This window comes from Tinamus guttatus, unplaced genomic scaffold, assembly GCF_059628265.1.
Source record: "Tinamus guttatus ecotype Peru unplaced genomic scaffold, ASM5962826v1 Tinamus_guttatus_pri_ptg000732l, whole genome shotgun sequence".
Taxonomy (NCBI): Eukaryota; Metazoa; Chordata; class Aves; order Tinamiformes; family Tinamidae; genus Tinamus; species Tinamus guttatus.
In genome coordinates this window covers 1421524-1434150 of record NW_028289266.1, presented here as the reverse complement: position 1 = coordinate 1434150, position 12627 = coordinate 1421524, and the positions used below count along the sequence as shown (strand labels likewise).

The 12627-nt window shown below is 63.7% G+C and overlaps 1 protein-coding gene across 1 annotated transcript; it reads left to right on the top strand.

Annotated features, from left to right (window-relative positions):
• The first annotated feature begins 2752 nt into the window (after positions 1-2752).
• On the top strand, positions 2753-12319 carry PLCD3 (phospholipase C delta 3). The gene is made up of 16 exons (XM_088537243.1): positions 2753-2840; positions 4850-5008; positions 5779-6007; positions 6096-6225; positions 6460-6685; positions 7468-7669; positions 7795-7939; positions 8038-8190; positions 8285-8437; positions 8737-8772; positions 9231-9390; positions 9790-9906; positions 10794-10963; positions 11047-11182; positions 12014-12163; positions 12231-12319. The coding sequence occupies exons 1-16, from the start codon at positions 2753-2755 to the stop codon at positions 12317-12319; spliced, it is 2343 nt and encodes a 780-aa protein (XP_088393369.1).
• Positions 12320-12627: the final 308 nt, after the last annotated feature.

Here is a 12627-nt window from a genome sequence, read left to right as displayed (position 1 = left end):
GGGTTGAGGCACTGGGGTGATGCACTGGGTTAAGGCACTGGGGTGATGCACTGAGTTAGTGCACAAGGACAGTGCACGGGATAATGCACCAGGGTAATGCACCGGAGTGATGCACCGGGATAGTGCATGGGGTAATGCACCAGGGCAGTGCACCAGGGTAATGCACTGGGATGGTGCATTGGGATAATACACTGGGTTAATGCACCAAAGTGATGCACTTGGATAATGTACTGGGACAGTGCACCAGATAATGTACTGCATTAATGCACTGGGCAACGTACCGGGACAGTGCACTGAAATAATGCAGTGGGCAGTGCACTGGAGTAATGCATCAGGGTGATGCACCGGGATAATGCACCAAGCGAGTGCATGGGGACAGTGCACCAGGGTAATGCACCAGAGCAGTGCACCAAGTTATTGCCCTGGGGAAATGTATTGGAGCAGTAGGACAATGCACTGGGATTAATACACCCAGACAGTGCCATGGGGCAATGCACGCGGCTTTTCCCCTAAGGCTCCAAGGGCTTCCTTTGAAGGCAGCGGGGCTTACAGTGACACAGAGGGGCTTGGGGATAAAGGAGGGCCTGGGATGACCGAGGGATGGGGTTGCCCTGAGGCCCCACGTGAGCCCCACTTCAATGCCAAGCTCCATATCCCCAAATCTGGTGGTTTAACAGCAGGAAAAAAAGCCCCCTAGTCAATATATTTCCACCCCACATGGCCAGGGCATTTGGAAACCTTTCCTCTACCCAGGGCAAAAGTTCAAGATGCAGAAAAGAAAAAAAAAAAGCCCAAAACAGGCTTTTGAACCCTGTTTTTTTGTTTGTTTGTTTTGTTTTGGTTTTTTATTTTTTTGCTATTTCTTAGGTGTGACTCAGGCCTTCTGCTTCTTGGCCGCAGGGCCCGCTGTTTCTGACTCACTGGAAAACAAGCCGGGATCACGGGCAGCGAGCCCGTGCCGAGGGCGCCCCTGCCCTGAGCGCCGAGTCACGGGGACAGGGCCCGTGCTGGAAGCGGCCGGGAATGCAGGCAGCTTTCCATGGGCTCCCTCCAAACCGCCACCGGGTGCGGAAAACAGCAGCGCCGCCAGCCCGGCGGGAGCGCCCGCAGCCCGGCATCGTCCCGCCACGGGGCTGGGTTCACTGCGTGCGACGCTCCAGGCTTTCCCAGCCCTAATCCCACTCCTAATCGTATTCCGGTGGCGGGAGCGGCGCTCGCTGCTTTGCTGTTATGTAATGTGTTTTCCCCACAATGGCCCCGAGCACGAGGCCCCAGCCGGAAATTTTCAGCTCCTGAACTGGGGAAAGGTGACGCTGCCTGTGGACCAATGTCCCTGTGTCCCCAAAATGTCCTCCTGCACCATGCTGGCCTCTGCAGCGCTCAGCCAAAGGGTTGCCAGAGGTTGCAACCCCTGCCCACCTGTTGCACCAACTGCCCAGATGCTGCACCAACAGCCCAGATGTTTCACAACCCACCCAGAGGTTGCAACACGTGTCCAGATACCTCTCGACCTGCCCAGGTGTTGCTCAGCATTCCCAGATGTTGCTCTGCATGTTCAAGCACTGTCCCACCTGCCCAGGTGCTTTGCTACCCGTCCAGATGCTGCACCACCTGCCTAGATGCTGCACCCTGTGTGCAGATGTTGCGCCTCTGGTCCAGCTGTGATGCCTCCTGCCCAGATGTTGCCCCTGCTGTCCGCAGTGGTCCTTCCATAAGCTCTGTGCATGCATCACCAGGTGCTCCCAGCATCATCGGCATGGAAAAACACAGGCTCAAAAAGCAAAAACGGTCCTTGCTTTTGTTTCCCAGGAGGAATTATTCTGGATTTGGAAGTGCAGAGCTGGCCGCACTGCTAAAACACACAGAACTGTGGAGTTCCCTTGGGATGAGAGCACTAGCCCTGTCAAACCTGAGGGCAGTTGCTTAGAAATCAAAGCTGGGACCTTTGTCCCTGGGTGTAGCCACCTGACCAGCTCCACGTGCAACACAACCACCAAAACACCCTGGATCAAACCTGTCCCTCCACTGCCCAGGGCTGCTGGGACCGGTCCCTGCCGGTGTCCTCGGGGTCTGGCACCCTCTGTGGGGTCGGTGTTGCACAGCCTGGGCAGGGGGAGGGGGGGTCTGCCTGCATCCCACCCCTCCAGTGTGACCCGAGGGCCTGAGGTAGCCCTGGGAAAGTTGGAAAAGCAGTGGGGAAATTTCTGGAATGAGGGTAAATTCCCACGCACGCGGGCATGGCTGTGCGTCCCCATGTGTCCTCACGTTCCCATGGGGCTGCTTACACACGTATGCACAGACGCCCCCATCCCATTCCCAGTGCATCCGGACCCCGTCCTCTCCCCCAGCCACGTCCTGGTGTAGCCCCCCCGCCCAGCCTGCTCCATTCCCAGGGCAGCCCGGACCCCCCTCCCCGGCCCGATCCCAGTGCAACTCCCCCGTCCCCTCGCTATACCCGCCCCGTTCTCCTGGTGCAACCTCCGTGCCCTGGCCCGTTCCCGATACAGCCCCGCCGCGGAGCCGCCCGCTCCCGTTGCAGGCCCCGACACCACGTCCCGGTGGACGCGGACCCGTCCCGCTCCCGGTGCAGTCCCCGCCGCGGAGCCGCCCGCCGCCGTCCGGGCCGCCACAAACGGTTAACAGCGCCCGGCTGCAACGTGACTCCTCCCCTCGCCGGCCCCAGTCCCAGTCCCGGTCCCGGCCCCGCCGCCGCCCCGGCCCGGCCCGTCGCGCAGCCCCGTCGCGGAGCACCATGATCTGCGGCGCGAGGCGGCAGCCGCGGGGCCCCGCGGACGGCGCCGGCGGCCCCCGACGGCCCGGGACAGCCTTCAAGAAAATGGGTGAGAACGGGACGGGACCGGGAACCGCCACCCATGCCGCCCCGCTCCGCACGCGACGGGGCTCTGGGACATGCAGGGTCTGCCAGGTGGGGGGGAGCTGAGGCTGGGAGGAAGGGAGGAAGGTTAGAGGTGACAGGGGACCCCCCTGGCAGGGACAGGCCCCCATGGCAGGGAAGGGCCCTGGGGTGACAGGGGACCCCATGGCAGGGAGGGTTCCATGGTTGCGTGAGGCCCTCTCCACGGGCCGGTGTCTCCATGGTGGCGAGGTGTCCCCACAGGTGGGAGAGGTCCCCATGGCCGGGACAGGTCCCCATGGCAAGGAGGGTCCCTAAGGGAGGGTCCATAGCAAGGAAGGGTCCCTCAGCTGGGGGCCCTCCTCACTGTTGGCAGGTGTCCCCATGGCAGGGACGGGTCCCCAGAGTGACCAGGGACTTGATGTCTGGGCGAGGTCCTCACCATGGGCAGGTGTCACCATGGCAGGGACAGGTCCCCATGGCAGGGAGGGTCCCCATAGGGGCAGGCCTTGCCCGTGCCTGCGCTTGGGTGCAGGCTGTGTGCCCAGAGCTGCACATGTCGGCACCAGTGTGTGACTGTCCCCAGCAGTGACTGCATGGGTGTGAGCCTGGGTGTCCCCGTGTCTCTGCACCCCTGTGCTCACCTGCCCATGCATCGTTGTGCCCATGTGTCTGTCTGTGCATCCAAGTGTCCGTGAATCCTGGTGTCCATGTGCCTGTGTGTCCGTGCATCCCTGTGTGTGCATCATGTATCCCTGCACCCATGTGTCTGTGCACCCTGAATCCTTGTGTCCAAGAATCTGTGTATCCATGAATCCCTGTGTGTCCATGAGTCTGTGTACCTGTGCATCCATGCACCCGTGTGTCCATGCACCTGTGGATCCGTACATCCCTGTGTCCATGCACCCGTGTGTCTATAGATCCGTGCATTTGTGCACCTGTGGTTCTGTGCATCCGTACAGCCGCACACACGACACGGGACAGCAGCTCCGGGCAGGCTGCCACCCACGGTGCCGGGACGCGCGGGCCGGGTGCGGTGGTCCAAAGTCCTCGGGGTGCCACGGCCGCCCAGCCCCAGGACTGGCACGTGTGGGGGCTGCCGGCACTCGGAAAGGACAAGAGCCCCATTGAGGACACCCGAGGCTGCCGGCTCCGTGACGCACATGACACCAGCAACGTCCCCAAAGCTGCTCCATCCCCAAACTCCCATTTTCCACCCCAGGGGAGCATTATGAGTGGAGCGGGAGAGGCCGGAGTGCTGGGGCTATTTTTACAGATTGCAAAGAAAATAAAAAGGAGAGGAGGAAATAACAGAGCAGTTTCTTGAATAACAGACGGAAAAGTCCCGGCCCACAGCGAGGCCGGGTGCAAGCCCGGCCGCCCGGTCCCAGCGAGTGGGTCGGTGACTCACCTCCGCTCCCACTCCCGGGCTATTCCCACGCGGCTCCTGGGCCCGTCGCTGGCAGTGGGGCACAGGGCAGGGAGGCAGGATTTGGGCGGCTCCATCGGGATCTGACAGCCTCTGTTCTGTGCACTGAGCAGGGCACCGGAGCTGTTGCCCAGAGTTGTTCCTGCAGAGGGGCGACAGGGGCTGCACAGTGATGGCTTGTCCTGTCTTGTCCTGTCCTGTCCTGTCTTGTCCTGCCCTGTCTGGTCTGGCCCATCCCATTCTACCCTGTCCTGTCTTGCCCTATCACATCCTATCCTGTTCCTCCATCCTGTCATATCTGTCCTGTCCCATCCTGTTGCATCCTGTTCCCCCATCCCATCCCAACCCATCTTGTTCCATCCTGTTCCCTCATCCCATCCCATCCCATCCCATCATGTCTGTCCTCGCCCATCTGTCCCTTCTTGTCTCATCCATCCTATTTCACCTGTCTGCCCCATCTCACCTTGCCCCATCCCATCATCTCTGTCCTGTCCCATCTTCTCCTTCCTGGAGGGGGGCATCCCGGGCCCTGGGTGCCGGGAGCTGATGGGGTCGTCCCCTCGCAGGCCTGACGGATGACGAGGACATCAAGCTCATGCTGAAGGGCTCTCTGCTCTGGAAGATCAAGGCGCCGCGGGCCAAGGAGCGCCTGTACCGCTTGCAGGAGGACGGCATGACCATCTGGTTCGAGCGGCGCTTCCGGCACGCTCGCTCCAAGCACATCTGTAAGTGCTGGAGCCTGGGGGCATCCCCTGGATGCTCAGGGCTCCAGGACCTGTCCCCACACTGCCCCAGTGAGCCCAAACTCTCCGGTGGGACCCAAGGCATGGCCTGGGATGCAGCATGGCCGGGGACCCTGGGTGCCACCCAGCACCCAAGGGACAATCCAAAATCCTGGCTCCTGATCCAGGGTATGAACAGGGACCCTGAGCATAAGCTGGGACTTTGGGCACAAACTTGGGAGCCTGGGCATGACCTGGGACACTGGATATGACACTGGGCACCACTTGGGACGTGGCCTCCAGCCCCCAGCTTGGACCTAACCCATGGCCACAGCACCCTGGGGAGCCCCGACCCCACTGAGGCCTTGCAGCACTCCTTGCTCTGCCCCCCAGCCCCAACCCAGTGACTCTCAGTGCATCCCAGTGCCTCCCAGTGCCTCCCAGTGCCTCCTTGTGCCTCCCAGTGATTCCCAGTGCCTCCTGGTGCAGCCAAAGCCAAGCTTCTGGAGGGTCCCTTTCCCTCCCTGCCAGCCCCATCACCATCCTGCCCTTCCCAACCCCCAGACTGGGATAGCCGGCCCTGGCTCCGGGATAGGGCTCCATCTCCGCCACCGCAGCCAATGCCCCCATCCCCGCGGGGCTCTGTCTCGCCGGGGATTAGAGCAGCTGAAAAGGCAGCTTAAGCGGGTGCCCTGCTCCCTGCCCCGGCTGCAAGGGGACACCCCGGGGACAGGCTTGGTGCTGGTGGCCGTCAGTGCCCGCTCTCCCCGCAGTCTCCGTGATGCACATCGAGGGCGTGCGCCCGGGGCGCCAGTCCGAGGGGCTGCGCAAGTTCGGCGGCTCCTTCCCCGAGGGGCACTGCTTCACCATCGTCTTCAAGGGCAAGCGGAAAAACCTCGACCTGGCTGCCGGCACCGCGGCGGACGCCCGCCACTGGGTGCAGGGGCTCGCCAAGCTCATGGCACGAGCGGCCGCCATGAGCCAGCGGGAGAAGCTCGAGCAATATCCTTGGCGGGAGACGGGGCGTGCAGGAAGGTGGCAGATGCCGGGTCGGGACACGCCGCCGGGCGCTTTCCTTAGCCGGGTGCAGCTGGATCCACGATATCCTGCGGCGCGCGGACAAGAACCGGGACAACAAGATGTGCTTCGGCGAGGTCAAGGACATGCTGCGAATGATCAACATCGACATGAACGATGTCTATGCCTACAAGCTCTTCAAGGTACCGCCAGTCCCCCGCCGCATCCTGCCCGCCATCACCCCCCTCTCCGAATGTGGCAGAGGACCGTCAAACTCAGTGCATCCAAGGCACTTCCCCACCATCGACATCAGGGCCCCGTCATGTGCTTGGCTGTGTCAGGGCAGGCAGCTGAGACCCCCCTGAAGCTCATCACACGTGGGGAGGGCTAGAGGGCCAAGGAGAGGGGTGTCCCCAAGGCTCCCACTGTCCCCCCAGGAGTGCGACAGGTCGGGCGACGGGCGCCTGGAGGAGCGCGAGCTGGAGGAGTTCTGCCGGCGCCTGCTGCGGCGCCCGGAGCTCGAGGAGCTTTTCCGGCGCTACTCGGGCGAGGACTGCGTGCTGTCGGCCGAGGAGCTGCGCGACTTCCTGCGCGACCAGGGCGAGGAGGCCACCCTGCGGCGGGCGCGCGCCGTCATCCACACCTACGAGCTCAGCGAGAAAGGTGCCGGGGGCTGCTGCTGCCGGGGACGCTGGCGCTGCTGGTGCTCGTGGCGCTGGTGCTGGTGGAGATGCTGGTGCTGGTGATGGTTCTGCTGGTGATGGTGCTGGTACTGGTGGTGCTGCTGGGATTCCTGATCCCAGCAGGGCAGGCTGAGAATGGGCCAGCTCAGCTCAGAGGTGGCTCCTCTGCCATGGGCAGTGTGGAGTGGCGGGTTAAGGGACCAGCCCAGAGCTGCTCTGAGGACAGGGACGTGGCCTTGCCTGCTCGGCAGGGTGTCCCCGGCTTGCTGGTGCAGAGCCCTGCAGGGTGCTGGTGGGTGGCCCGTGTCATGGCATCGAAGCCACAGCTGGTGTCCCCTGTCCCTTCCCTGGTAGCCTATGTCCTTGCTGGTCCCTGGCCTGTCTGCCCAGGATGAACATGGCACTGTGGGGAAAGGGGGTGTCGGAATACGGAAGGACACCAAGGGGACCGCCGTGTCCCCTGGCTGCCACAATGCCAGGGCTGGGGTGAGGGTGACACTACGGAGACAGGGAACACCAGGGTGGGGATGGACACCAAGGGGACCTGCAAGTGCCAGGATCAGGGTGAGGATGACATTATGGAGACATGAGAGTGGGAAAAGGCACCAAGGGGACCTCTGTGTCCCCTGGATGCCACAGTACCAGGCCTGGGGCGAGTGTGAGCTCAGGGTGGGGATGGTTTCTCGTGTGCTGTGATGCTGGATGTGTCAGCACATGTCGGGCACGTGTCAGCTGTCACCAACGGCCCGCCATGTCCCCCAGCCAAGCAGCAGGATTTCATGATGCTTGATGGCTTCATGATGTATCTGCTATCCGCCGATGGGGACATCCTCAACCAGGAGCACACCAAGGTGCACCAGGACATGAACCAGCCCCTGTGCCACTATTTCATCTCCTCCTCCCACAACACCTACCTGACCAACAACCAGATCGGCGGCACCAGCAGCACTGAAGCCTACATCAGGTGGGACCCACGTGGTGCTCCAGGGAGGCTCTGGGTGCCTTGAGAGGCTGCAGGGCTGGTGGCCACTCTTGGCTGCTCTGGGGTGGCCCGGGTGCCGTGGGGCTGAGATGGCTCCACATGGGCAGGGCGCTCATGAAGGGCTGTCGCTGCGTGGAGCTGGACTGCTGGGAGGGCTCCAATGGGGAGCCCATCATCTACCACGGCCGCACGTTCACCTCCAAGATCCTCTTCCGGGATGTCATTGAGAGCATTCGGGATTACGCCTTCAAGGTGAGCGGCGCAGAGCCTGGTGGGGCTGGCAGCAGGTGCCTCATGTGCCGGGTGCCCTCAGCCACCCGCTCTGCCCTGCCCGGCTCCTCTGTCCGCAGCAATCGCCCTACCCCGTCATCCTGTCCCTGGAGAACCACTGCGGGCTGGAGCAGCAGGCCACCATGGCCCGGCACATGAAGGCCATCTTGGGGGACATGCTGCTGACACAGCCGCTGGAGGGACAGGACCCCAAGGATCTCCCGTCCCCAGAGGTAAGGCCACCCCAGGGGCTTGTCTGCTGCCCTACCCCTGTCCGGTGAGTCCTGTGTCCCCACCAAACCCAGAGGTTCTTCCTTCCTCCTGCAGCAGCTGAAAGGGAAGGTCCTGGTGAAAGGGAAGAAGCTGCCGGACCTGCAGCATAGGGTGCAGAACAGCGGCTCTGTGTCAGACAACGAGGAAGAGGAGGAGGAGGAGGAAGAGGAGGAGGAAGAGGGGCTGCAGGAGAAAGCCCTGCAGCAGGTAAGGAGCAGTGGGCATGAGGCTGGTTCCCAAGGGCTGCTGCTCTGCTCAGTGGCAATGTCACCATGCCAATGGCACAGCAGGGTACCTCATGTCAGAGGGAACTCCTCGTGACCCAAGGGGTGACCATGGCGGGGTGGCCATGATGCCCTGCTGAGCCATTCTAGACCCGCCCTGTGTTTTCTGGCTGGGAAAGGCCAGTGCTGATGATGGAGACGATCCTATGGTTGGACTGGTGGTGCTGGGGGCTGAGCACTCCTGGGCATCCCTGGACATGGTTTCTCTTTCTCCTCTTCCAGTCACTTCGCTCTCTGCAGGAGATCAAGCCATTGCAGGTGGGTTGTGGTGTTCTCCCCTATTTGTCTGGGTACTTCATGCTCAGGATCTCCATCGCCCTGGTGCCTCCTTCACCCAGGGGTTTCCATTGCCTCAGGGAGTTCTCCATCTCCTCGGCTTCTCCATTGCCTCAGGGTCTCCTTTGTGTTAGGATGTCCATTCTCTTGGGGTCTCCACAGCCTTGAGCCTACACTGCTTTGGGATGTCCATTGCTTTGGGGTCTCTATCATCCTGGATCTGCATCACCTTGGGTTCTCCATTGCCTTGGGGTCTCTGTCATCTTGGGCTTTCCATTGCCTTGAGTGCGCCACTGCCTCCAAGTCTCCACTGCCTTGGGGGGTTCAGCACTTGGTGCCAGCCTGCTCAGGCCTCTTTAGCATGAGTGGGGTGAGGGGCCATGGTCCATGGGTGGGCCCTGGAGCTGGGGGTGGCTCTGAGGCTGCCCTGGCTCCCCCAGGCCAAGGAGGCCTCTCAGGTGGCCCCGGAGCTCTCCTCCGTGGTGGTGTACTGCCAAGCCGTGCACTTCCCCGGCCTGGCCCGGGCCCTGCGCGACCCACGGCCCTGCGAGATGTCGTCCTTCAGCGAGAGGAAGGCCCGGAAGCTCATCAGGGAGGCAGGTGAGGGGGCAGCGATGGCTGCTGGGCCCGGGCTTGGCCAGGGTGTGGGGCATCCACTGGGTAGGATGAACTAGGATGCTCTGGGTTGTCACCGGGGATGCTCTGAGAGGGACGTGCTGGACCCTGGTGCCTGGGGCAGCCTGGGCTCCAGGATTGGGATCTAAGGTCTCGGGTCAGGGTCTGCGCTCCAGGGTCAAGGTCTGGAGTCAAGGCCCAGGTGAGGATCCAGGCCCAGGCTCTGAGCCTGCCAGGTTGAGTGGGCGCCTTCAGGGCCACCGGCGGGTAGGGTGTCCCTGAGGGTGCTGGGACAGCCAGCATGGCTATACATGGCACCCAAGGGTGCCCCGTCCCACCCGGGCACCCTGCACACCCGGCCTCCGCTCAGCCCCGCTCCCGCAGGCAAGGCCTTCGTGCGCTACAACGCCCGGCAGCTCAGCCGCGTCTACCCACTGGGACTCAAGATGAACTCCTCCAACTACAACCCCCAGGAGATGTGGAACGCCGGCTGCCAGCTCGGTGCGGCCCTGCCAGGGAGGCCCTGGTGCCCCTCTGCTCGTCCTGACCCAACACCCCTCAGCCCACCCCAAACTGGCACCTCATGGCCCACCCCTACCCAGCACCCCTGGGCCCTCTCAGCCCACCCCAACCAGGCTCACCATGGCCCGCCTTGACCCAGCCGCCCCCCCAGGCAAACCAACCCAGCACCTCTTGGTCCATCTCTACTTAGCAACCCATGAGACTCTCCAGCACCTCTGACCCACCCCAACTGCCACCGCATGTCTCACCCTGAACCAACACCCCTTGGTCCAAACCAACTCAGCACACCTCAGCTCACCCCAACCAGGCACTCCATGACCCAGCTTGTCCCAATATCCAATGGCCCCCCATGATCCAGCTTGTTCCAACACCCCACAGTTCACCCCAATCAGGCACCCCAAGACCCACCTCGACCCAGCACCTCTCAGTCCAAACCAGCCCAACATCCCTTGGCCCATCTTGACCTAGCACCCCATAGGCCACCTCAGCACCCGTGACCCATCCCCACCCAGCACCCATGGCTCACCTTGACTTAACACCTCATAGACCACCCCAACCAGGGACCCCATGGTCCACTTCAACCAGGTACCCCATGGCCCACCTTGACCCAACACCCCATAGCCCACCCCAACCAGGTACCCCAAGACCCATTTTGACTCACCACCCGATGGACACTTTGACCCAACACCCCATCGCCTACCACAACCATGCAGCCCACAGTCCACCTTGACTCAACACCCCTCGGCCCAAGCAAACCCTCAGACCAACCCAACCGCCCTGCGACCACAGTGGCAGCGTTGGTGCTTCCCCCATGCCCACATCCCGATGACACCGGCCCCCGGCCACCCTCCTCTCTGCCCCGGCAGTGGCCCTCAACTTCCAGACGCCGGGCTACGAGATGGACCTCAACGCCGGGCGCTTCCTGGGCAATGGGCGCTGCGGCTACGTGCTGAAGCCCGGCTTCCTGCGCAGCACCCGCGGCTCCTTCGGGCCCGAGTCCGGCCCAACCTCGCGCCGCCTGGTCCTGGCCATCAGGGTGAGAGCGCAGGGCCCGCACGCTGCCCGGCCGTCCCGGTGCCACTGCCGCCGCCCGGGCCCAGCCACCTCTCTGCCGCGCAGGTGATCACGGCGCAGCAGCTGCCCAAGCTCAACGCCGAGAAGCGCCGCTCCATCGTGGACCCGCTGGTGCGCGTGGAGATCCACGGCGTCCCCGCCGACTGCGGCAGGCAGCAAACCCGGCACAAGCTCAACAACGGTGAGCGGCCCCGGCCCTCCCGGCGGCCCCGGCTGCTCCTCGGTTGCTCCCAGCACCGGGGCCTCCTCACGCCAGGCCCCAGTGTGGCCCTGTCCCCCCTGCCCACCCCGGCCCAGCCTGTTGGCTGCTCCTGCCCTCCCAACTACACCCGGCCCAGGCTCTGGGACCCCCCATTCCTCTCTGGTCCAGCCCCAGCTGACCCCCCATCACCCTGGTCCACCCCAGTCTGCCCCAGGGTGATGTCTGCCCCCCAGGACACCCCAGCCTGGCACTGAGGTGACCCCCCCCAGGACACCCCAGTCCAACCCCAGTAATGACTCTGCCCTCACCCCATACGCTGCACTCTGGCCCCAATATAACTCCTCTCTCCTGCAGGCCCCAGTCCAGGCCAATATCACCCCCATCCCTCCCTGTCACACACCCGCCCCTGCCAGTTTCACCCCCAGGGCTCCCATATAGCCCAGCCTGGCCCCAGAATGTCCCCTCCACCCAGTACAGCCCAGTATGACCCCTGCCCCCCATATACCCCAGGGTGGCCCCAGGGTGACCCCAGAGTGACTCCTTTCCCCCCAGCACCCCAGTCCAGCCTAGTCTGATCCCCACTCCTCCCTGCACAGCCCAGCCCCAGCGCCATCCCCGTCCCTTCCAGGACGTCCCAGCATGTCCCTGTTCCCAGCCTCCCCCCACCCCGATTGGACCCCCATTCCCCTAGCACAGCCCAGCCTGGCCCCCGTGCGGCTCCCCCAGCCTGGGCCAGAGCCCCAGCAGCCCCAACCGGGGGGCACGAGCCCGGCCCGGTGCCCGGGTGCCCCCCCTGACGCGCGGGCGCAGGCTTCAACCCCCGCTGGGAGGAGACGCTGACGTTCCAGCTGCGGGTGCCCGAGCTGGCCCTCGTGCGCTTCGTGGTGCTCGACTACGACACCGCCTCCTGCAACGACTTCGTGGGCCAGTTCACGCTGCCGCTGGGCAGCATGCGCGAAGGTGGGCGCGGGGCGGCCGCGGGGCCCCCGGGCCGCGGGGCGGCCGCTCAGCCCCTCGCTGCCCGCAGGCTACCGCCACATCCACCTGCTCTCCAAGGACGGCGCCTCGCTGGCGCCCGCCACGCTCTTCGTGCACGTTAAGTGCAAGCGCCTGTGAGCACCCGCGGAGGCAGCGCCGGGCGCCGGCAGGGATCGCCGGCGGCGGGTATCGCTCCGTGCACCCCACTCTGTGTCTCTCTGCTGCGGGGACGTAGCACAAGTTGGGTGAGAGCAACCCCAAGGCCACTCTGTGAGGACCCTCAGGGCCACAGGCCACGAGGGCCAAGAGCCTTTGCCTGGTGGCCCCAAGACGCCCACGGCATTTGCAACCCCTGCTAGAGAACCGGCAACGGGCAAATATTTATACGAGGTTGTCAAGCGAGTCGAATAAAGGTTTATTTAAGCGCCCAACAATGCCCTGACTCT